This window comes from Alexandromys fortis, unplaced genomic scaffold (assembly GCF_014885135.2).
Source record: "Alexandromys fortis isolate MF-2015 unplaced genomic scaffold, M_Fortis_MF-2015_v1.1 scaffold_31, whole genome shotgun sequence".
NCBI lineage: Eukaryota > Metazoa > Chordata > Mammalia > Rodentia > Cricetidae > Alexandromys > Alexandromys fortis.
In genome coordinates, this window is record NW_026067974.1 from 6902271 (window position 1) to 6927029 (window position 24759).

Consider the following 24759-nt stretch of genomic DNA (forward strand, 5'->3'; position numbering starts at 1 on the left):
TGCCCTACTCCAGTGCCTCGGGTGCACGCCCCCTCCAGAACTTGAAGGGTCTTTTTCGTTCCGGGACCCACAGCTCTCAGTCTTGGGAAGTCCCACTTGGCCGAACCCTGACAGCACAGGTACGCCCCAGCTTCAGCGCCCGGGCTGGTTGCTCAGCAGATGTTTGTTGAATAGAAGAACCAGAGAATTAGAAGCCCTCACAGACCCTGCAGAAGGGGCGGAAAGCCCCGTGCGTCCCCAAACGGGACCGCCCCCCTGGTCGCTTGCCTGCCGCTCGCCGGCTCCTAGCGCGCAGACTCCCTAGCACCACGACGCTGGCGGTCCGAGAAGTAGCCGCGCAATTGGGATCCCGGGCCCCCGCCGCGGGCACCCGCTGCCTCCTCCCCTCGGTTTTTGCGGTCTCCGCCCGCCCGCCCGCCCGCCCGCCTCCTCCCTCCCTCCCGCTCTTTGTCTCCGGGGTGACCGGCATCCCCACAAGCGCCCCCCGCGTTGCATTATTCCAGGCGACCCCCACGGACCTAGCCATTGCGACGCTGCACAAATCGGCCTGTGGCACGAGGGTCCAAGATCCGCGGGGCTTGGCGGGGGCGGGGCGGGAGGTGGCTCTGGTTCTCGGGCGCTCGCTCTCTCTCCTCTCTCTCTCTCTCTCTCTCTCTCTCTCTCTCTCTCTCTCTCTCTCTCTCTCTCTCTCTCTCTCTCTCTCACACACACACACACACACACACACACACGTACACGCACGCACACACGGAACATCCTCCCGTCAGGTTTCCCGGTCCAGCCCCGCCCGCGTCTCCTGCTTCCCGCAGACCTTCTCCCTGCATCCTTACACACCTCGCCTCTCCATTCTTTCCTGCTGGACCCTCCCCTCCGATTCCCCCACAACACTCTGGGATGGAGCGACTCGAGCCAGCCCGAAGCCCCCCGCGGCCGGGGTGAAAGTCCTCCACCCCTCTCACACCCGGCACTCGCCTCGAGAACCATGGGCCTGAGGGGTTCCCGGGGCGCTGGACGCTGAAAATGACGGATGCTGGAGGTGAGGGGCCGGGATTCCTAGGGTGGAAGGGGAAGCGGGGCCAGAGACTACCGGACTCAAGGTGAGACCCCCCCCCAGTGGGGCTAGATAAATCTAAGCCACAAGGGCCTTTCTTCCTCTATCCCTAAGGAGACCTCACTGGACCGGGGAGCTGGGCTTGTAGGGAGGGAACAGAAATAGGATTTGTGTCCCTAATCCTCTTCCTCCTGCCTGGGGAAATTAATTTAAAAAAAAAGAAAAGAAAAGAAAGAAGAGAAAAAGAAAAACTGGTGTGGGGGCTGGGGGAGAGGCCTTAACTCCTTCCTACCCGGGCAGTTGGACCGGTGGGTTGGAGAAACAGCTCTGCCCTCTGATTAGGGAGAGGGGACTCTGATAGGAGTGGGTGTCGTTCCCCAACCCCATCTTCTGTGGGGCTCTGATGGGCTGTCAAACTCCTGCGGACTTCTCCAAGCCTGGAGCTGGCTTAAGACTGGTGGCATGGGAGGGGCACGGCCTTCTTGGCTCTACAACTGCCTCCCCATGCCAGCCTGCTGTCAAGCACTCCTGCGACCTGTCAGCAGCCTCTCTCCCACTGTCTCCCTTTCTCTCTCACCCCCCCCTCTTCTACTTGGGCCCCCTTCTCCCCTCTGCCTTGTGGGCAGGTGCTCTGTTCTTCTCCCACCCCATTGTGGGCCCTCAAGGCTGCCCAGCAGCTTTTCCTGAGCCTCTTGGGTCTATTCTGTCTTGCTCTTTCTTCTCAGCTCCCTGTGGACACTGTCAGTCTCTACCTCTGGGTCTGCTGGTTGCTCCTTCTGTTCCATTCCCAGGTTGTATACCTTTTGTTTTGCTTTCTCCTTCCCTTGGGCTCAGGGTATCTTGGAAATCACCTGCCTTTCCTTTTCCCAGAGAAAGGTCAGAGGTCACCAGTGGCCCATTAGGAATTGGCAGCTGTTGGGGAAGGGAGTGGTCTGATGACAAGGGAGCCCAAAGGCTGTCGAAGGGGACAGGTTCATTTCCACCCTGGTATAGTTGAACAACACCTGTGAGTGAGACAGTGCGTGTATGAGGAGGAGAGTGGGTGAGGCTGGGTTTCTGGGAGAAGATAGCTGGGTAGCGGGGGCAGGTGACCCGCCGGATATTATGCTTCTGTGGAGTTTCGCATGGGATAGTGTGGAAAGCTCCCCCCCCCCCTCCAGATACGGGAGCTGGCTGTTCAAGAGAGAGATAAAGGAAGGGGAGCAGTTTGTGCTGAATCAGGATGGGCTGAAAGTCTGAGCTGGAGGCCCCAGTCCACCCAAAGGTACTAAAACAGACCTCGGTGCACATGAGGACCTCGCCTGGTGGCTGGACTGAGGCCTTCAATAAAGGACATGGGCTGTGTTTAAGAGGGGAAGCATCATTGGTCTCTGCAAAGAGCAGCCATTCCGGTGGGAGAAGCAGCTCCTACCCTGAGACTCCAGTCTGAAGGGAGAACACAGGGCTCATCTGACAAGAAGAGATAAGACCCAAGTAGGAAACCAGTAAAGTATGAAAAGGTCTCCATTCCTCAGGAACCGGAGAAGTGGCTGGCAAAACAGTGTAGACAAATGAAGGGGGAAGCGGGGAGTAACCCCGGACAGCAATCTGGAGAAGGGACAGCTGAATCCTAGTCAGAGAAGGTTTTGCGATCCAAAGAAGAGATACAGTTCATGATGAGGGCCAACCTATCTTTCCATCTGGCCTTTCTAGCCAGGAAGGAATATTCTAGATCTCGGCTCCTAGTCCCCTGAGTTCAAGAACGGCAAAGGGGTCCTAGCTGAGCCATTGCTGACCTCCCTTCCATATGGCATGCTTGACTCAGCTCCCAGCATCCCTGAGCCTAGTGGATGGAGGTGGTTTTAGTATTTGCCTTAATCCTAGCCAGTATAGACCAACTCCCCTCCCTCTGCCCTAGCCCTCCCCCGAGAGTGTCCTTTCCTCAGGAGCAGAACTGCAGATCACGCCACTAGGACAGGGCTGTGAAGCCGAGGACTGGGTCAACGTCTGCTTCTAGCTATTAACGTTCATACCTGTAAAGTGGGGATACCAAGATGACACGTCAGGCTCAGTAGTTCACAGAGACGGAATGTCTGTGAAGTGACAGGAGAACTAGAGGACACGTGGTCCAGTCCAGTGACCTGCCTTTCTCCCAGAGACCAGAGTATTCTAAGTCCCCCCCCAATCTTTCTCTCTCTCTCTCTCTCTCTCTCTCTCTCTCTCTCTCTCTCTCTCTCTCTCTCTCTCTCTGTCTCTTTCTCTCTGTATGTATGCAGGTGCTCTACCTGCATGTACACCTTTCTACCAGAAGAGGGCATCAGGCCTCACTCTAGATGGTTGTGAGCCACCATATGGTTGCTGGGAATTGAACTCAGGGCCTCTCGAAGAGCATCCAGTGCTCTTAACTGCTAAGCCATCTCTCCAGCCCCTTCCCTCTCTTCTTATCCATGTTCCCTAGACCTGCTAGGAAGCCTGCCCAAGGTGTTTCTGATATATTTCTCCTGCTTCCCTTCCTTACCTGCCTGCTCTTCTTGCTTCTCACAACAAAAACAAGACAAAACAAAACAAAACAAGAAACCCAAACAACAGTACAACCCTGTCCTGCCTATGCACACTTCCTCCCAGAACTTTCTGGATGCTTCAGAGATGTACTGCTGTGAACACTTAATGCCCTGCTGCATCTGTGAGTCTGTCAGGACCCGTGAGAACTGGGATTCTGTCTGAAACAGTGAATGGCCCAGCTGGTGCTGCCAGCTTCCCGCACAGTTCAGAAAAGCAGGTGGTGAGGGGCCCCAGTGATGGAGGAGGAAGACAGACGGGGTAATGGATGCAAGATGGGTAGATGCATAAATATAATGGATATTGGATGGATGGGGTAGGGAAGGAGGGAGGGAGGGAGGGAGGTGAGGGGCCCCAGTGATGGAGGAGGAAGACAGACGGGGTAATGGATGCAAGATGGGTAGATGCATAAATATAATGGATATTGGATGGATGGGGTAGGGAAGGAGGGAGGGAGGGAGGGAGGGAGAGAGGGAGAGATGGAGGAAGGGAAAGCAGATAAAGCTAGGTAGGCAAATGGATGGAAGAACCTGGGTTTTAAATCTGTACTTGCCGTTAATTGCTGGGCCAGCCACTTCCTCTTCTGTGTCTGTGTAAAATGACAGGTCTGGATTTAATAAGCCCCATGACCTCTAGATTTGATGTTCGGCAGTTGATGATGGAGGCTTCCGGATGCTAGTGATTGGAGGGCCCAAAGCAATGCAGGGCCTTGTGCATTGGAGTACCTAAGGCAATGTGAAGTCACAACCAGTAGTTAGGCCCAGCTCACAGGAGCTGCTTGAGTCTGTGCTATGGCTTTCCTGCTTGCATCTCCTGCCTTGCTCAGCACAGGCTTCTCTTCCCAGGACCAAAGGAAGAATTCTAGGGGACGCAGTGGGTGGGCCGGAAACGGGAGGCTGCTGGCTTCTTCACTGCCACAACCAACTTGAATCTCTTATCCATGGTTTCTTTCTCTCCTTTTTGTTCTTCTCAGCTCTCTTGAGTCATGGCTTCCTCAAAGCTCCGAGAACCTGTGGATGAAGTTTTTGGTAAGTTCTCTGTGACTTCATGTCGAGCACTAGACCTAGCCATGGAGCCCTTCCGTCAAGTCTACTAGGCATGGCATGGGATAAGGACAGATAGGGCACTTCAGGGCATGGTGTGCAGCTGGTCTCACATGCAGTGTATCATTTGATTCTCAAAGACAAGGGGTGTAGGATGCAGAGTGCCGATAAGACCCGCTTTGAAGATCACATGGAGGCGGAAGGCTCAGCAGATAAAGGCGCTAGCTGTGCAACCTGGGTTTGGTTCCCCTAAACCACATAAAGGATAAAGGAGAGAATCAGGTCCACAAAAGTTATCCTCTGCCCTCTGTGTGTGCACGGTGACATACACACTCACATACACACATCAAGCACACACACACACATACACACACACTATAATAATAATTTTTTAAAAAAAAGATAACATGAAGAATTGAGTTCAATCCTAAACACTCACATAAAAACCGGGCACAAGCTGGGCATAGTGGCACACGCCTTTAATCCCTGTACTTGGGAACCAGAGACACGTAAATCTCTGAGTCTGAGGCCATCCTGGTCTACACAGAGAGTTCCAGGACAGCCAGGGCTGCATACAGAGAGCCTGTCTCAAATACAACGAAACCGACACAGCCGTGCACACCTGTAATCTTAGTGCTGTGGACGGGAAGACAGGATTCTTGGGGCTTGCTGGCCAGCCATTCTAACCAAATGAGCTAGTTCTAGGTTCAGCGAGAGACCCTGTCTCAAAAACTCAGGTGGAGAGGGATTGAGGCCCATCAACCTCTGGCTTCTATGCATACGGCAGACTCTGTGACTGTGTTGTGGAAAAGCTGTCCCCTGCAGAATTTGAGTGGGTGACTCCTGTGTGCAACCCCAAGGGGCTCCTAAACATGGGATGCCACAGGGCTCCAGCTTCTGCTTCCTCCCATCTCTTCTGCCTTTCCCTCCTCTCTTCTTTCTTGCTATGGCCGCTGGCGCTGGTCACGCCAGTATTGTTATCTAGATGCTTCTGGGAACACTGCTCCCCACCCCAGCTCCTTCCCAGCTCCCCCTCTCCCCCAGCATTTCCCTATCTCTGAGGCTGGCTCTACACAAGTTCCAGCCTAACCTTGGCAGGTCCATAGAGGTGAGCTCCCCTTAGTGGGGGAAGGGCTTTTCTGTCTCCTGTCTTCCCACCATGCTCCTCACCAATCCTTTCTTGTTTTTCTCCTGTCTGCTGAGGTAGCTGGGCACTGCCTGGAGTGCTTCCTCATATGAAAACAATTAAATATTCATCTCTCTCACTACCCAGAGCCCAGAGGAGGAGGCAGGGAAGGGAAGAGATGGAAGGAGAGTTTGAGGGACCCTGGTGAGACTGGCCCCACCTTGCTTTGTACCCGCAAGCCCTCAGGAGACCCTTTGCTCTTCAGCCCAGCTGATGCTCATTCTGCCATGTGGAGCATGGATCTATCGCCCTGATGCAGATGGCTGGGTACCAGCTGGGTACCAGTAATGGAGAGAAGGTTAGAGCACTGGCCCAGGGGCCAGGAGACCTGGCTATCACTTTTACTCCTTCCATACAACTGACCAAACCTTTCTTGTTGGAGTTCAATTTCTCCACCCATAAAATGAGGGTTTAGACATAAGGTTGCCTCCTTCTCTGTTCAGAAAGGGCACAGCTGATAGTCTGGTACTTCCTAACAAGCCAGCCTGCCTGTCTTTGACCCTAGCTAGCTCTTGCCAGCTCTATGCTCTTGGGCAAATTAAAGCTGCCCTAGGGATCCTGAGTCCCTTCCTCCAAGGTTGTAGGACGTTTCAGTGACACACACTTCGAGCAGTGAGAACTGTTACTGGCTCCTGGCTAATTCCAGGGACACCAAGATTTTTTTTTTTTTTTTTTTTTTGGTTTTTTTTTTCGAGACAGGGTTTCTCTGTAGCTTTGGTGACCATCCCGGAACTAGCTCTTGTAGACCAGGCTGGCCTCGAACTCCCAAAGATCCGCCTGTCTCTGCCTCCCGAGTGCTGGGATTAAAGGCGTGCGCCACCACCGCCCGGCTCAAGATGTTCTTCAGGAGGAATGAAGTGAGTCACCTCTGGATCCAAGAGAGCAGCCTTGACAGTAGCTGTCACCTCCCAGCCCCTCACCACATCCCTGGACAAACGTCTACTTCCATCTTCATTCAGGCTGTTTGTGAATGTTCCTTGACACCTCAAACCCAGAACAACACCATTCCCTTTCCTAAGAAAACCTCATTCTGGCCGGCAGTGGTGGTGGCGGCACACACCTTTAATCCCAGCACTCACAAGGCAGAGGCAGGGGGATCTCTGAGTCAGCTTGGTCGACAGAGCAAGTTCCAGAACAGTCAGGTCTACTCAGAGAAACCCTGTCTTGAAAAACCCCAACTCTCCTTATGGTCATCCGGGCCTCAGCCTGGCAACCAAATAAGTCTGAGGCAGTAGCCCTAGTCACTCTTACTTCCTTGTCCATTCAGGATAGCTCCTTACCTGTCCTTTTCCCTTCGTTAGAGTATTCACCAGGCACCTGCTGTGCACCAGGAGCTGCCAGGTGCCCGTGGTACCATCCCAGAAAACCCTGTCCTTTTGGAGCTGATAGTCTAATAGATGGAAAGAGGCATAGGCTTCAATAAGCAAGGTGTTTAGGATGCCAGAGAGTGGTGTGTGATCCAGGAAAAGGCAGGACTGACAACTTGGAGTATATACGGGAGGGCGCCATACATGCAAAGGCTTTGAGGTGCAGGCTGGGTCTGTAAGAGGAAGGGTGGGAGGAGGGGACAAGGGAGAGGCAGAAGCTCAGGGAGGTGACTGAAGCTCAGGAGCACAGACTGAATCTAGAAGGGCGCTGTGGGTTTAGCTCTGCACGAGGCGGTTCTGAGCAGGGAGTGACGGAGCTGACACCTCGCGTTAGGATCACTCTGGCTGCTGTGCTGGAGGACACCCAGTGGGAAAGGAGCACAGGAGGCCATTTATAATAACAGGCATGAGAAGATGGGAACCTAGACCTGGTGCTCCTCTCTCCGTCCCTCCCCCATCTCTTTCCCACTCCTCTCTGTATGTACACAGGTATACATGTGTAAACTCACTCATAAACAATATTTTGTTGACAAAATCTAAGAGCTTGGGCTGTAGAGTGGGTGGTTTAGAGTAGGCACTGCTCTTGTAGAGGACCCGAGTTCAGTTCTGGGCACCCAGGGTCAGGCACCTCACAATAGCCTGTAACTCCAGTTACAGGGAATACAGCACCCTCTTCTGAACTCTGAGGGTATCTGTATTCAAATGCATATGCACCCCCACACACACAAAAAAAGAGACAGAGACACAGAGAGAGGGTGTGTTAATAGTAAAAAAAGAAATGAAAACCTCAGACAACCTGAGAGGTAGAGAAAAGAGGACAATGCACCCTGTCATGTGCTCAAGTTCTGGTCACTCCATCTCCACCACGGCAACCCCCTTCAGACTTGCTTCACCCCTCCCATTCTTCATCCCCACTGCCCTGAATATCATTAAAAACAGTCTCATGCTTCACCTCTGTATTTCAATAGGACTAGCTATTTTGAGGGTGGGGCTAACAGGAATGAAGCTAAATTAATTTATAGGAAAGGGGTCAAGAGGGAGGCAAGGGGAGTCAAAAAAGACACAGGGTTTAGCTTGAGTAGCAATAAAGATGGAACCATCATTTACCAAGATAGGGAGGCCAGCCATGGTGGAGGTGGTGGGGAGAGGAAAGGCTATGAATGGAAGCCTGCTGACTATCCATGCGGGCACAAGGTCTAGGAGGGCTGAAGGGAAAGGGTAACTCACAGCTGTCCAACTTGGAGGCAACAAATCTCAGGCAAGCCAATGAGTGGTGTGTGTGTGTGTGTGTGTGTGTGTGTGTGTGTGTGTGTGTGTGTTAGACAGAGTTTCTCTGTGTAGCCCTGGCTGTCCTGGAATTCGCTCTGTAGACCAGACTGGACTTGAGCTCAGAGATCCTTTACCTCTGCCTCATGAGTGCTGGGATTAAAGGCAAAAGGACTCCGATGGGTGTGCTTTTATCGGTTGTGTTTGGCTAAGGCACTAGGGGGCCCTGGTTTGTAGGTTCCCTGGTAGGTGCTTCTGTGTTTAGGCTTGGTATTTAGTAGAAGAGTCAGAGTTGGGAATAGACAAAGTGGCCATTGAGTAGGGGCACCTTTGGGGTGTCTACAGATGAGAGAGAAGCAGGCAAGAAGAGTGGGTGTGAAGGATGGAACGGGGGGGGGGGCAGAGATACTAAGAGAGGGGCGAACAGGAGCGTATTGATTCATCCTGAAGCCCAGGAAGACCCCAGAACCAAGGTCAAGGCCAGAACAAGAGTGGTCCTTCCTTTCCAGGCAGGCGAACAAAAAGCGAAACTGTGACCTGGTGCTTTCTGCACACACCCAGTAGATGTGTCTACGCCTCCACATCCAGGTTCTAACAGGACCTAGCACTGGGCTGTAGAGCCCAGGACCCGAGACAAGCTTGAAGGACCCGTGGGAACTTTGCTCAGGGTACTGACACTGGTGTCTGGGTGTCCCCTTCCGCACTTCAACCAAGGACTTTTCACACGCATTAACACTGCTATCCTTGAACACGGCCCTGAATGTGGCACAGCAAGATGGTGTCCCCAGGAGGGTCCGTTTCTGGAGCCACACCCAAACCTCAGACTGTAACTAGCCAGTGGCTCCAGATGTGACTTGCTTTCTTTGAGCCTAGTTGGTTCAGCTGTAAATGTGTCCTGGATGCCGTAGCCTCCCCTCTCCAGGTAGCTCTGAGGACAATGATGCGATGCGTGCATAGCAGATGCATTCACCTGGTCCCCACAGAACTAAAGGTGCCATCTCTACTCCCTACTTCCCACCCGCTTGCCAACTCTCACTCAGCCTGTAGGATCCAGGTGGGTGTGCCTCCTCTCACCCCCGTTGTGTGTCTGCACAGAGGCCAGTCGTGCCCCCAGGAGGGCCAGGCAGTTGTGCTATGTGCAGGCACTGGCAGGTGGGGCTGGGAAGCCAGCCTGTGGGAGGCTTGAACTTCACCACTGTTGAAGTGAGTGGCACCACCAAGCATCAGCTTAATGGCTGGGGTGTGAGTCAGGGTGGTCATCTGAAGTGGCTCTGGTCTCTGTTTGCAGACCTGGACTTGGCTGTACCAGAGACCACCAGACTGGACAGCAGCTTACACAAAGCCCGGGCCCAGCTGCTGGCCAAGGGCCGGAGACACAGGCCTTCCCGCTCCAGACTACGAGACAGTGCCAGCTCTGCTGAGGACGGGGAAGGCTCCGATGGGCCCGGAGGCAAGGTTGGGGTAACACACACACACCCGCCCCCCAATTCCAGGGGAGTGTGCCCCAAGAGACCCGAAAGTCGCCCACCCAAAGGTCAGCTAGCTGTTCACTTCTGGCTCCTGTCCCTATGCAGAAAAGATGTTAGCCCTTTTTAAAGATGAAGAAGCAGAGAGCAGAAGGTTTGGGAAGTCCCACAGTTAGCAAATGAAGCAGGATGTCTTCACTTCAAATGATCACCCATTTCTCCCGTCACTGCTCAGGCACTCCCCATACCCAGGCCGAAGGAACCCACCCTCCAGGCCCCAGAAAACCGAGCTCCCCTGGGGCTCCACGTTTAGCCTACAGAGGAAATTGGCCTCCAGCCTCCAGGGAGTGAGGGCAGGGAACGCTGGTTGAGCGGCTGCCCTTCTTCCAGGTGACCGACGGCTGCGGTAGCCCGCTGCACCGGCTGCGCTCGCCTCTGCACTCGGGCCCAGGCTCCCCCGCCAGCGGCTCTTTCTGCCTGGAGCCCCCCGGCTTGCGGCGCAGCCTGGATGAGGACGAGCCACCGCCCTCACCCCTCGCCCGTTACCGGCCCCTGCACAACGCTGCCTCGCATGAGGGCCTGGCCGCCACCTCTGGCTCGCCTCCGCGCTCCGCACCCTCCTCGGACAGCTCCCCCAGCTTCGTGCGCCGCTACGCCCGAGCAGAACCGCACAGTGAAGGTGAGCCCGGCAGGCGCGATGCCCCCTGCCGGCGAGCATGAGAACCGCAGCTTGGCCCGGTGGTATGGTGGCTACAGGGCAGGTGGAAGGATGGCCAACAGGTTCCATTCTTCATTTACAGAGGCTCACTATACGACAGACATCGCTGGGACCAAACAGAGCAACGATACGGTCCTTGGCCTTTGGGGATGTGTAGCTTAGGAAAGAAACAACCAAATCATCCTGTAATTAACATATAAATACAAACTGTAATAAAAGCTATGCAGGAAACACGTACAGTTGCTGGAGTGGAGGTGACATTTGAGCCAAGATTGAAAGGATGGGTAGAAGATGACCAAGATAAAGTCAGTAGTATGTGCCTCGCTCACAGGAAGCCTTAGTCATGGCATACAAGATACTGTGATGTGCCCTGGTAGTTCCAGTACCCAGGAAGTGAAAACAGGAGAATCAGGAGACCAAGGCCACAGTGTTCCAGGCCAACCTGAGTTTCATTGAGACTCTGTCTCAAAAATAAACGAACCAATAAACTAACAAACATTAAAAGGCCTACCCCCCCCCTCAGTTGTAAAGTGTTTTTACAGTTTGTAAAAGGTAAACGCCTAGGCTCCCATTAGATACTGTAAAATGGCCATGTCTCTATGTTTGCAATGAAGGGGAATTCAAAAACAGAGAGTGCCGTCTCCTGGGTCACACAGCTAATGAAGAACCCCGGAGCCAGATGGCCTAATTCTAAGTCAAGACATGTCTACCACCCCACATGGGCAGCAGCAGGAGGCAAGCAAACCGTTGCTTTAGCTGTTTTCTTCTTCCTCTCCTCCTAAAGATGACAGCCGGGATACCAGCCCCCCTGAGCCTGCCAGCCCCACCATCGGCTTGGATAAGAGGACTCGCAGAAAATTCCTGGACCTGGGGTGAGTGGGGGCAGGTCTTGCATGGGTCCTTGGAACAACTGGGGTCTGAGCATCACAGTGGGCAGGTATGCTCCATTCCCCCTGCCTCCTTACAGGGTCACTCTCCGCCGAGCGTCCACTGGCAAGAGCCGGAAGGAGAAAGGTAGCAACCGCCTGTCCATGGGCAGCAGGTGAGAGGTACCCATGGCACCCACCCACAGCTCCAGTCCTCCCCTGGACACCACACCATGCTGGATGTTTTCTCCACAGGGAGTCCGTAGAAGGTTCTGGAAGGACAGGGAGCTCCCCGTTCCTGCCCTTTTCCTGGTTCACAGACAGCGGCAAAGGCTCTGCTTCCTCAGGAAGCACCACCTCCCCGACCTGTTCCCCCAAACATGAGGGCTTCAGCCCCAAGAAGTCAGCTTCCCAGGTAAGCCCAGGTCTTTATTCCTTCTTCTTCTCCTTCCCTCTTAGCGTCCAGCCTTCCTTTCTATCTATCTTTTTGCCCCGAGTCAGTTTTACTCTGTAGCCCAGTCTGCCTGGGGCTACATGAGTATGCCATCCCGCCAGTGTGTAACCCCAGGACTCCACACTGGCTTCCAGGGTCATAACAAGGGCATATTTCATCAGGGCTTGGAGTGGGACAGAGGTTTTTTTTGGGACCTTCGCGTTGCTCCACAGAGCCACCTACTCATTCACGACTTCCATCTTCTCTCTTGGTTTCGTTCATTCATTGGCTCAGGCATTCATACCCGTCCACACTGCTTTCCTGGCTCTCAGCGCACCTGTGGGAACACTGAGCCCCCACTGCTCACTCCATCCCAGGGCCCCTTGTTTCTTACTGTTCTGCCTGAGTCAGGTCTGGACTCCACCATCAAGAGCTGGCCTCCTGCATGGAGGGAAGTTCTGGAGCTAGAGAGATGGGCAGGACCCATGCCTAGTGCTCCGAAAGCTTCAGACCCCAGGAAATGAGAACCATCGACACCAGCAATACTAAAGTCCCCTTACATTCCCAGACTGCTAAATACTTCACAGAGCCCAGGATACATGTGTGCCTTTAACTGTGATGCAGGCAAGGCAGGCGTTAGTATCTGCACTGTACAGATGGACAGATGAGGTCTGGAGAAAAGGGACTTGCCCACAGATGTGTGTGGTGCCAGGGCTTAGGAGAATCATCAATCGCGGGGTCCAGGGGAGAGACCCTTCTGATGTGCAGCTTTGTTCTTTAACGACCCCTACATCCTTCCTCAGCCCCTCCCTTTGTGCTGGTCCCAGGGGACACACACTGAGTGAAACACAGCCCAAGTCCTCCCAGAGACCCAAGGCCAATGAGGGTACCCGCCAGTCAGGATGCCAGAGGCCTAGGAGAGGCACACATGACACAGCCTTGGGAGAATCCTGGAGGGCCGCCCGAAGGCAGCAGCACCTAGCCTCCTCCACTCCTGTTAATTATTCTGCCCAACTTAACGCTAGTGCCATGACCTCTAGGTAGCCAGCTCCCCACTAGAGGGCTCAGGTCTCCGTCGGGTCACAGCCTCTGTCTGGCTGCTTAGTTCTCACGATCAGGAGCATGGACCAACTGCTGGTGGCTAGTCCAGTATTTCAGCTCCGTCTGGTCAGAGTGATGGGCTCGGGAGTGGCAGGGGGTGAACTTGCGCCTCAGCACACATCCCTCTCTGTTCAGGAATCCACCCTGAGTGATGACTCCACACCTCCCAGCAGCAGCCCCAAGATCCCCAGTGGTCCTCGACAGGAGACCAAGTGCTCCTATCCCTACCACACGCTGTCCCAGTCTTCAGATGAGGTGAGCCGGGCTAGCCTTGTTCCTGCTGGGGACCTGGCCAAGAGACCGGGCTCCCTTAACCCTCCCCATCTCTACCACAGTTCCTGGACGAGTCCCTCCCTACTATACAACACTGGACTAGCCAGCAGGTGGGCCAGTGGCTGTGCAGCCTCAACCTGGAACAGTACGCCGCCGAGTTTGCTGCCCGACAGGTGGATGGGCCGCAGCTCCTGCAGCTGGATGGGAGCAAACTGAAGGTAGGTTGGAGTGCAAGGTTAGCCAGATTGAGGTAGCCTTAAAGCCTAAGGACCCTCCCTGACTTTTGGCCTACTTGCCTCCTGAACTGACCTGGGATTGCCTCTCTCTGTCTGGCCACTGACCTGGCTTCTGACCTCTATGCCAGGGTCTGGTCCAGTCTTTGCAGTGTAGTTATGATGCCCCAGTCTGACTTAAACTCAAATCCATCACTTCCACTTGACCCTCTAGTTCCAGCCCGAGTGTTCAGGCTGACCTCACCCTTTGGACTACCATCCAGTGTTGGAAAGCCAGGCCTCTTTCCTGGTTGGCTCCATGCCGTGTTCAGTCTCAGAGCCTGGTGACAGGAGTGTGCTAAGGCGACAGTGAAGAGAGGTGGTTTCCAGCGCTTGGACATTCCTGGGTTTCAAGACCAATCCCATAGCGAGTGGGGAAGAGACCTTGCCGCCTAGCAGTGGGCCCTTGAGCAAACCATTCTCCATCTTGAGGACCTCAGGAGATTGGGTAGGGTCATGGCACCTAGGTTGAGGATCCAGAATCAAGGATGGGGCACAAATGGCTTAGTGCCATTGTAATCTCTATGGCCATTTGCAACCCATTCCTCTTAGCTAATCCCTAGGCAAAGGCCATACTTCGGAGCAGACTTGAGGGGCTGCAGGGAGTGCATGGGAGGAGTGTTCTGGGCCGCTTTCCTTCACTCTGGGTTTCTTCCCAGAGCCTGGGGCTTAGCAACTCGCATGACCGGGCACTGGTGAAGCGGAAGTTGAAGGAGCTGGCAGCGGCTGCTGAGAAGGAACGGAAGGCACAGGAGAAGACTGCACGGCAGCGGGAGAAGCTGCGGCGCCGTGAGCATGAGGCCAAGAAGAGCTAGGAATGGCTGGCGGGGCTGGAACCCCGGCACACTTGCAGCCACCTGCACGGGCCTCACCAGCGAAGTCGGGTCTAGGCACCAGGTTCTTGGGGCACATGACCCCTCTCACCCTGTTTGGACCGAGTCCTCTGGAGGGAGATCCCAGGGAGAAGGCCCAGTAATAAACCCAATTTCGAGGACTTGTTTGGCACAGAGTTCCAGGGGGAAGCAGGTGGCAGATGAAGAGGGCAGAGGCCAGGAATGCAGCAAATCCGGAGCCCAGAGGAACCCGGTTCAGGCAGAACCTCTTCCCTCTGGTTACAGTAGTACCGAACAGGAAGTAAGCTGGCAGGAGAGGCCCTACCACGACCGGGACTCCTAGGCTTAGAGAGAAGCCTGGGCATCCCGACGGGAGACAGGGCTGTGTCTCCTCAGCTCTTGAAGGCGGCTGTGTGGTGGGAGAGCAGTTCTCCTCAGAGAGGCCGGTGGGCACTGCAGTAGTGGCACTCAGGGTAGATTCTCAGACACCTTCTCAACGGAGAGAAGAGCGGGCAGTGAAGGGTAAGCTGGCCTCTGTAAGGACTGCAGAGTGGGAACAAGGGGGCTCTTCTCTTTCCCCTTCACTACCCTGTAGGTTCTAGTGGGCGGGACGACACTGCTCCTCTCCCACTGGGTCACAGAACTAGAATCCACTTCTTCACAGAGTGATTTCAGCCTCCTCTGGGGACAGGATAAATGGAGGCTGTTGGGAACACAGGACATTCTCCCCACTAGTGCCTAGGCGGCACCGAACTGGTGACCTTCATCACCCTAGCCGGGCAGGGGCACAATTGGAGGGCGGCCTGGAAGCTGCTAGATCAGAAGGGTCCATCAGCTCCCAGGTTCCCTGGGTGTGTCAAGGCCTCAGTGGGCCTAGAACGGACAAACATTGCTAGCTCAGGTTTGCTAGGCCACAGGGAGGACTGGGCCAGCCCTGGGTTGGTCTGGCACGTGTCCTTTGTAGGACACGTTCAGAGATGGAGGGTCCCAGGTGCCATGCTGACCCAGCCTCTCGGGTGCTGGTCAGTTACTGCTGGGCCCAGGAGGTTTCTGAGGAGAAACCTCCACCCCTCCCAGCTTCCTGGAGGGGTGGACAGGACCTGCATGCTAACTCCCTCTCTCCTGCCTGGGGAAGCAGCTCAAGGCCAGGGCCCTGTGGTTGGGCTCAGTTATCTGCACTGGGAGAGGGGCCTCAGAGGGAAACTAAGGTATAAGGGCATTGGCATCTATCTAGACTGGGTGGGGAGGGTGGAGGCCCTACTGTCCCTAAAGCTGTCAGGAGCCAAGTGTGCCCCACCTGCATGTGAAGGGGAAGATGGTTTTCAACTTCTTTCAATAAATACCTACCATACACCAGTGAGCTCTCTGTCTGGGACGAGGGACTAAGCTCTGCCTGGAGCACCACTGGGCAGCCGTCTGCCAGCTGATGACTCTGCCCTGTGCTGTACTAGGCTGGGTCGTGTGTGTGTGTGGACTCACCCTCCCACAGCAAGACAGCCAGACAACAGTGTCATTTCATCTGTTTACTGTGGATGTCACTGTCACCATCCCAGCCACTGGGAGGGGCACACAGCTTTAACCCCTGTGTGATGAGGGGAAGGGCGAGGCGTCTGAGATTTTACAAAACTGGCTATGTACATAGGATATCTTAGGGATGGGTCGATTGTGCACACATGGTGGGCACGGGGGGTGTGGTCTAAAGCGCAGGAAAGATAGGGTGGGTGTACACTGGGCAGGGGAGTGCATGTGAGGACATGCTGGGCAAGGGTTTAGGAAGTGGCACAAATATTGCCAAGATCGTCCTGGAATCCTGGTGGGACAGGTTACTTCTGGGCTTTCCCAGGTGCCGCTAATTTAGACGTGGGCCTTGGGTGAAAACCACCACCCACTCTCAAGTTCCCAGCTGCAGCCTTGGTGTCCAGAGTAGAGGCAGAGAGAGGCTGCAAGACCAGGTCAAGGGTGCACCCCTTCCTCCATCCTCTTTACAGACCTGAGGGCACTCCATCCTTCTTAACAGGGACACAGGACACATCCCAGTATACCTGTCCGGAGCGTGGGCATAAGGCAAGCGGAGCAGCCACTCGGAAGGCCAGGACTATGCAGGCAGTGAGGGGGACCTGGGGTCTCTGATAGAAAACTGACAGATCCGGTCTTGGGAGAACTACCATGGAGAAGTGTCTCTGGGGCACCCAACAGGTAGAGCCATCCCCAACCCTCAAGCATCACCATGGAGACCAGACTCCAGGGAAACACCCTAGGTTTCTCCATAGAGACAGATTGGCACTTAGGGACCACCACAGATGGGTCACTGAGATTCCTACAAAGACAGACCTGGCCATTAGGGAGACCCGGCTTCACCCTCTGTACCCCAGGGGATAGGGAAGGTCCCTGTGGTGGCTGGATTCAGAGGTGGCAGCATCCTCCCAGGTGCCAGGGAGAGAAGGCCCCTAGCTGACCCGATACGTCGATGTGTTCTTGGGCTCTGTGCTCGGCACACACCAGTCACCGGCCTCCTGAATGGTCTGGTAGTGACGCCAGGCAGACTTGTTGTAGACAGGCAGACGCTCCACTGAGTCCGTGGACAGGGCCTAGGGAGCACTACCATCAGCCTCCTGCTTCTCCACTCCTCAGTACGCTACCCTTTCCCATCTGGGCCCTGAAGATCTCTGCCCCTGGCATCCTAACCCACGTCTCAGTCAGCCCCATACCAGACGCTAGCTGAGACAGGTACCCCAGACCTAGAAACGTCCCTAAAGGGTCTGAACTTTCTGCATTTTGCTCTGGTCCATTCCAGACAGCTGTTTCCTCAAAGGACAGGGAGGTAAACAGGAGAGAAGGGTCTCTATCTTTCATCAAGGCACATTCCCACTCCTTGGAAGGCCAAGATCTGTAAGCCCCTCTTTCTTCCAGCCTGAGTCCCCAGAAGAGGGGTCCTACTCACAGACCCTGGACCCCTGACATTCCCTACCATGTTAGTTTAAAGTTACAACACTTGAGGACCAAGGCTCAGCTCAGAGTCTGGAGCCAGGATGAGGGATGGGTAAAAACCTGCTAGCAGCAAACTTGCCCCCAGTGGGCCTCACCTTGAGATAGATGACGGCGTCTGTCCCAAAGCCCTCCATAGAGAAGAGCTGCAGGTCCCCTTGGAAGTACTTGGCGTAGAGACGGGAAATGGGGAGTCCATACCCAAAACCAGCCTGCAGGTTAAGTCACAGGTCATAAAGTGAGCCAGGGATGCCCAGCTAGGGACAGGCAGGGGTGCTGGGGCACGGGTGAGGAAGGGACATTTCTGGAGCAGACGGAAGTAGATGGTAGGCAGGGGAACTTCAGAGGAAGTAGAGAGGGAAGCTGGACAGGAGAGCTCGACCCAGAGGCCCCAGCCCCTTCCCTAAGCCCACGCTGCCTATTCCACGGGAGTTGGGACAAAAGTGCTAGCAATTAGCAATGCAGAAAGAAAGAGGGAAGAGAGAGCATTGGGGAGAAGTGACAGCTCAGTGGACAGACAGATGGACGGATGGGCAGATAGATGATCAGCAGGCAGGGGGTAAGCAGTAGAGAGATGGAAGGCCTGGCTTCAGGACTGTCACCACAGACATGGGTGGGAGTGGAGTATGCTTGGGAGTTAGGAGAGCAGGAGCCAAGGGGGCAGGAGGAAGCCATCTCACCAGTGGGGTACCCCCAGTGCCAGGCTGGGGTGTGGGGGCTGTGGAGTACATGTAGCTGAAAAGCCTCTCGATCTTCCTCAGGGGGACACCCCCACCTCGGTCACTCATCTGGGAGACAAGGAACATGTGAGATGCCCTCCAGGGTTACAGTCTCCACTCCTCACCCTAATCCCCATGGCCTCCCAAGTTGAGGGTCCCATACTTTGATGGACAGATCTTCTTCACCCAAGGCCACCATAATCTTGATAGGGGGGAGAGTGAGGCTGGACTCGTGGCTTTCCACAGTGGCCCGCATGGCATTCTGGGGAGGGAATGAAGGACATGGTAAGGGAAGCGCTGCTGAAGCTGAGGGCCTAGGGCTGGCCCTCCCAGTCTCCCCTCAGAAGGGCAGCCTTCTTACCTTGAAGAGCTCAAAGAGCATGTGGTAGAGGTGGGAGGGGACGTAGACCATGTGAATGGGCTGGGTGGCATTGGTGGCTGCGGGGAATCAAGACCAAGGACAGAAGCACAGCAGGGTTCGCAATCTTATTGACAGGGTGACTCTGTAGCCCTTGTTCCTTCAGAGCAGACCTCCCACCCCTACCCCACAGCCACAGCTAACAGGTGGCTGTGTACCTTCCAGACCCCCCCACAGCTGTGGATGACAGGTGGCTGTGTACCTCCCACCCCCGCCCCACAGCCGCAGCTAACAGGTGGCTGTGCACCTTCCAGACACCCCCACAGCTGCAGCTAACAGGTGGCTGTGCACCTTCCAGACACCCCCACAGCTGCAGCTAACAGGTGGCTGTGTACCTTCCAGAACACCCCCCTACAACTATGGCTGGGTGGCTGTGCACCTTCCAGACCTCCCCCCCAGCTGTGCCTAACAGGTGGCTGTGCACCTTCCAAGTTGCCGTAGCTAGTAATGTAGTTACTGGCCACCCAGAAACATCTCTTAATTAAGCCTCTGCGGTCTGCGGAGGTGTCCCATCACACGTCATTCTCCCTGGCCTTTGTCCTCTGATCCCACATCATGTCCTTCACTTACAAAGAAAGTCCTTGTTCATGCACAAGGAAGAAGACATCAGCCTATCACCTACAAGGCTTTGAAATTAGCTGGTGGATTTGCATGCTCAGTAGTAAACTGCCACAGGTTTCGACCTCCCCAGTGCCAAGGATGTCAGCTCTGCGAGGGCAAGAGCTTGCCTGTCTTCTTTACATGATGCACGTGTCAAATGATAAGCAGTTATCCAGCAAATTAATAATACACAACAGCTCCCTTCTAGGGGAGTCTGACCCTCCAGCTCCCCTGCTCTTGCCTGTCCCCAGTGCTCTGAAACACATGCATGCGCTTGTGCACATACACACAAACACAAGTACGCACACACACCACCTCATTTGCTTACCATTAATTTCCTGGATCTCTAGGTCAGGTGAAGCCATGTAATACTTATCACATAGGAGCTTGGCCATGTCGTAGGCATCTGCGAAGAGAGGGAACCACTCAGGTTATGGGTGGCTGGCCCATAATGCACTGTGACATTGGGCATCACCAACATGAAACCCATGGGGACATGCCCCTACCCACTGGGAATGGGTCACCCTCTGTCCAGGTTATATGGGAAGGGTCCCTGGAGCTCTGTTATGGGCCAGGTCTATGGTGCGGGAGGTGGGGGGGCTCACCTTTCACCACATCAGACACATTGCAATTGGGGTCAATGCTGCCAATGTGTTTGGGGTGAGCCGGGTTGGTACTTCCATCAAAGATGAGGGCTGTGGAGACAGGAAAGGACACTGCTAGTTAGTTCACAGGGCCTAGCCCTCCGATATCCCAAATGTTGTACCCATCACCTCATATGTAAGCCTCTATACACTCCATGCTAACCATGACCCTCAAGTCCGGTCTTTCCCCAGCTCAGGCCTCCCACGCCTCTATACCCCTAAGCAGTCCTTCTATAGGCTTCTCCCACATCACACCTTATTAAATGTATAGTTTTTTTTTAAAGATTTATTATTTATTATGTATACAGTGATCTGCCTGCATGTACATCTGCAGGCCAGAAGAGGGCACCAGATCTCATTACAGATGGCTGGGAACCATCATGTGGTTGCTGGGAATTGAACTCAGGACCTCTGGAAGAACAGCCAGTGCTCTTAACCGCTGAGCCATCTCTCCAGCCCTTTTTCTTTTCTTTTTCTTTTTTCTTTTCTTTTTTTTTTTTTTTTGAGATTGGGTTTTTTTTGTGTAGCCCTAGCTGTCTTGGAACTTACTATATAGACCAGGCTGGTCTCAAACTCAAGACATCCACCAGCCTCTGCCTCCCAAGTGCTAGATTAAAGACGTGCACCACCACTGCCGGGTTTATTTATTTATTTATTTATTTACATTTTTTAAAGGCAAAGTCTCACTATGTAGCTAAGCTTGGCCTCAAGCATACGATCCTCCTGCCCCAGCCTCCCAGGTGCTAAGATTAAAGGCATATGCTACCACACCTGACTTAAGCCAGTAACTCGTGGGGAGCCCTGCTTTCCTGTCAGGGGCGGTGGCCCTTCCCGGCATGCCCTGCCAGGACCCCTTGCCCTCTCCGAGGCAGCCAGAGCTCACTGTGCTGGTTGATGAGCATGCGGATGGAGATGCGGCTGAGGTAGAAGCGGTCCAGGAAGTACTGGATGTTCTGGTTGGAGACCGGGTCATCGCCGTAGGTGTCCTTGTACTCCAGCACTCCCTGTGCCATGGTAGGTACTACATCATTGTGCCGGTTCCGGATGGTGACCAGGGCTTCGGTGAACCTTCAGAGAAGGCAGTCTCAGGCTTGGGCCCCACGGGGGCACAGTGCTCAGCCCACCCTTATTCTCCCGGCTGCCCATCCATCTTCCTGCCTGCAGCTGAAGGTCTGTTCCTGAGGTCAGGGTTCCCCACGTTCTCTTGGCATACTGATAACTGGGGTCTGCATCGCTCTCAGACAACCAGGATTTCCCACAAGTAGCCTGTCTCCCACTTTCTTGGGGAACCCCTGAAAGCAGGGGCCTCCACCTGCACCCAGCTGGCATTCCATTCCTGGGGCCCTGACCAAGATGTCCTTGCCTGCACCCGCCTTCTTGTCCCTGAAGAGGGTGCTCACTCACTGGCTTAGGGTCCGTTGATCCTCTGGGTCCTTGTCCAGGAATTCCATGATGTCCAGCAGACTCTGGACATACCTGTGGGAAGGGAGAGGGGCCTGAGCTCAGCTGAGACTACAGAATGCTCCCTTCCACCCCCTCAGATGCCATGGTAGCCAGCACAGAGCTGAAGCAGACAATCTACTACCCATTTCATGGGCTCTGGGTCTCCCTGGCAACCTAGTAAGTTGTACAAGGAGACCTCGAATCTGCTGGTTCTCTTACAGCACATTTCTCCGCTTCAGAATCCTGTAACAGCGATCGAAGGAGGGACCAGAAATCACTCCCTGCTAGAGGCTGCATAGGACAGGGGACTGAGGCCCAACTGTACCAAAGGCCACAGTAACAGAGGGCTCAGACATCCACCTGCCTTGCTGAGCGCCTTTACAAAGATCCTGGCACCTCCCACGAGGAGATAAGGTATCCTGTGGACTATGGGTGCAACTGACAGGCTGGCTGGCACAGGGCAGCTCCCACAGTGATCTGGAAACTCTCTAGGGAGCCTCAGTTGAGAAGGGTGAGTAGGTGTGGCTAATTCTGTCCTGAGGTAGGACCAGGGAGGCTTACTCTGCTCTGCAGGAGCAGGGTGGGTGTGGGTGGGCTCTACTGTCTGCTCCACCTACCGGCTTGGCAGAGGGGCAGGGTCTCCTCTCCATTTAGGAAAGGTTAGTAGACAAGGCAGAGTCAGGGCACTGAGCTTCTACATATGAGGTGGGCCTGTGGCAGTAGATGGTGCCAATTTGGTACCACTGACCCCTTGTCCCACTGCGCTCCGACTTTAGTTTCCCCTACAGATATGTCCAGCCTGTGTCTTGTTCTGGAAAGGCGGGAGTACCAGTCTCCCTCTGTCCTTATGGCAAAACCACTCTGGCCTGAGGATGGGAGGGGCTCCCTGGAACCCTGACAGGGACTGCTCCTGAGGCCCAGCAGTGTGTCCAGAAGAGAGGCCAGGTTAGGACCTAGTCCAAAGCACTCAGAGCTCTGAGAAGAGAGGCAGGAAGGAGCCCTGGAGCAGCATCACAGCTGGATAGGAGTACAGCAAAGTCTCATGGGTCTCCAGAACTCCTGCCACCTACCGAACTGCCATTGCTCAGGCTCTCAGCTCAACCTCTACTCAGGTTCTCTTCTGTGTAGATACCGCAGCTAACATCAAAAAAGTGCCGGTTCTGCTGGGCTCTAGTGTGGCCCCAGGGAAGCTGCGGAACTTCTCTAGCTTTGTCTCTGCACCAGAATGGTGGAAGTTCTTATCCCCACCACACGGTGAGCACTCAGAATGCTGGTGGCTCCAAACCTGTCACCAGCTGAGTACAGCCACTCAGCTTCACTACTGCCTGTGCTTTAGGTTACAAGCCATGCCACACTTTAGGCTAGCCTGCACTGGGAGCAGGGACAGGCTTGGTCTGGGGCCCCAGACCTCCTCCCTGTCCTTCCCAGCCAGAACCTAGCACGAGGCCTGTGGAAGTTGCTCTTCTTGCTTACTGGCAAGAATAGGAAGGACAAAGAGACTGCCTTCCTGTCAGATTGCTCTCACCCTGCCCAGGGCAGATATCGCCATCACAAGGACCTCAGTCTCCTCAGAGAGGCATGACAGTTGCCTCACTGAGCTACTGCTATGGCCTGCACTGCTGCCCCTCCTGGGCTCACAGGCCCAGTAGGGCCTCTGGTCACTAATGAGGGGGCTCTGAGGAAGGGGGTACTTGGGAGAGAAGCTACAAGCGTGAACGTGTGGAAGAGGGAAGGGGAAGGAAGAGAAGGGAACAGTTAGAAGGTGGGGTCACATGACCCCTGCTCAAGGTCCAGGGTGCATGGGGACAGAAGAGTCAGAGGCAGGAGGCTCTGGGCACACCCTGAGGTAGCAATGGGCAGGGTCCCAGTTTCCAGGCCCAGCCAGGGCTGTGTGGTAAGCTTCAGGGAAGAGGTGGAACCGGTTACATGGCCACCAACATGGAACATAGGGTCCCTGGACACACTGACAAAGGCAGTGCTGTTGGGGTTGCTTGGGTTCACTGTGGGGACTCACAGGTCTGTCTGCCCCTCAAAGGGCCATTTCCATAGGGAGATACAGCTAGATGCAGTCCTGCGACCCAGGGGCGAAGACAGGGGGTTTTTGTTCAGGGCTCTTGGTCTAGCCCTGAGGTACTACGGGCTTGGCCTTCCACATTACCTGGGGTAGAGCTTGTATCCTTCAGAAAGACACTGGGATGGGCTACTTGGGCAAGCTAAAGGCTGAGTGTACGTCCAGGTCTGGAGGGGAAGGCCTAGGGACTAACCCATGCCCTCCTTGGTAGAATCTAGTGTTCCCAACTCCTCAAGATAACACAGAAGCACCCCCCATGCATCCCCTAGACAATAACCTCCCGGGAGTGGAATGCAGGCCTGAGGGGAGAGGCATGCAGTGGAGGGAGGAGGGCGTGCAGCCACCTGCAAGTAGTGTGTGGGAGTGGAGGGATGGCTGAGCCAAGGGAGTAAGCGTGTAAATGTGAAGAGACTGTGTATCTGTGGGTGTGGAGCGGCATCAAAAGCTGCTGTGAACAAGAGCGTGAAGCAGGCCATGGCCACATGAGTAGGGTGGCTATTTGCATGAAGGGAGAGAGTAGAGATGGCTCACCACTGAAGTCACTCTGTGAATGGGCAGCGGGCTTAGTTTTGGACATGGCTGTTCCCAAAGACCACTGGGACGCACCAGCCCAAAGGAAAGATGGGGTTCACAGCAGGAGGCTCAGGGTGGGGTGGGACTTAGCTTTAAGAAATGCCTCGGGGATCACTACCTGTGGGACTGCTCATGAGCTACCTGGTGTGGGTCAGGAGAGACAGGCTGGCTTCCCGCAGGCTCCAGCTCCTGTGGGCCTTCAGCCTCCTATTCTGCCCAAGACAAGGGCTGTAGAATGGGAGTGGGGCTCTTCATAGGCAAGGCCTGGGGTCTACACACCTAGTGGATAAACCAGGAAGGTGGATGAGAAGGGTGATGGCCATCCACACATACACACACACCCTGCCACTGAATCATCTCCTTCCACACACTCCTTCCAACCCCACAAAACTCAGTGACGGGGGTGACTCACTGGCTGTGCTTCCTAGAGGAACCTTCCTACCCATCCAAGCCTCTTCAGGCAGTCTTTCTCCTGAGAGGAACCAATGGATACCCCTCTGGACCCTGGTAGCACCAGAAGACGAATCATTGCTGAAGGTGAGACCCCTTTCCCACAGATGTGTGTGGGAATGTGGAAACCACTGGCCTGCGGCACAACCCCACACAAAGCCCTTTTCCTGTCCCTTCCCAAACGCAGCCTCCAGGACCTGTGGTCTGGGTTTGAAGCCCAGATCCACCACTACTCCCTAACTGACCTTAGCCACAGCTTCCCACTTCCTGCACCTCCATCTCTTATCTGGAGATAGTGAGGAGAGATTTCCAAGCTAGGGCAGGTAATGAAGACTACAGGACCACCTGAGCCGGCACACAGGAAGGCCCCTGATGCTCCAACGACCTGAGCCGGCACACAGGAAGGCCCCTGATGCTCCAACGACCTGAGCCGGCACACAGGA

General features: G+C 54.8%; 2 protein-coding genes across 2 annotated transcripts in view; one reads left to right on the forward strand and one right to left on the reverse strand.

Moving 5' to 3' along the window:
• The first annotated feature begins 468 nt into the window (after positions 1-468).
• Samd14 (sterile alpha motif domain containing 14) lies at positions 469-15809 on the forward strand. The gene is made up of 10 exons (XM_050156683.1): positions 469-1036; positions 4563-4617; positions 9740-9906; positions 10308-10596; positions 11420-11507; positions 11603-11677; positions 11757-11916; positions 13171-13290; positions 13371-13526; positions 14240-15809. Exons 2-10 carry the CDS (start codon positions 4575-4577, stop codon positions 14393-14395), a joined length of 1254 nt encoding a protein of 417 aa, XP_050012640.1. The 5' UTR covers positions 469-1036; positions 4563-4574; the 3' UTR covers positions 14396-15809.
• Positions 15810-15921: 112 nt separating this feature from the next.
• Positions 15922-24759, reverse strand: part of Pdk2 (pyruvate dehydrogenase kinase 2) — a 14598-nt gene continuing 5760 nt past the window's right edge. The window contains exons 3-11 of the mRNA XM_050156684.1: positions 21184-21255; positions 20663-20847; positions 19741-19830; positions 19464-19541; positions 18479-18555; positions 18281-18379; positions 18079-18186; positions 17497-17610; positions 15922-17001 (exon numbers count right to left, since the gene is read on the reverse strand). Coding sequence (XP_050012641.1) covers positions 16861-17001; positions 17497-17610; positions 18079-18186; positions 18281-18379; positions 18479-18555; positions 19464-19541; positions 19741-19830; positions 20663-20847; positions 21184-21255 — 964 coding nt within the window. The 3' untranslated portion in view covers positions 15922-16860. The remainder of the gene's footprint in view (positions 17002-17496; positions 17611-18078; positions 18187-18280; positions 18380-18478; positions 18556-19463; positions 19542-19740; positions 19831-20662; positions 20848-21183; positions 21256-24759) is intronic.

Coding starts and splice junctions, on each gene's coding strand:
- Samd14 (XM_050156683.1), top strand. CDS start 4,575: ATGGCTTCCTCAAAGCTCCGAGAACCTGTGGATGAAGTTTTTG. Junction 4,618..9,739: donor ACCTGTGGATGAAGTTTTTG/GTAAGTTCTCTG, acceptor CTCTGTTTGCAG/ACCTGGACTTGGCTGTACCA. Junction 11,508..11,602: donor AGAAAATTCCTGGACCTGGG/GTGAGTGGGGGC, acceptor GCCTCCTTACAG/GGTCACTCTCCGCCGAGCGT.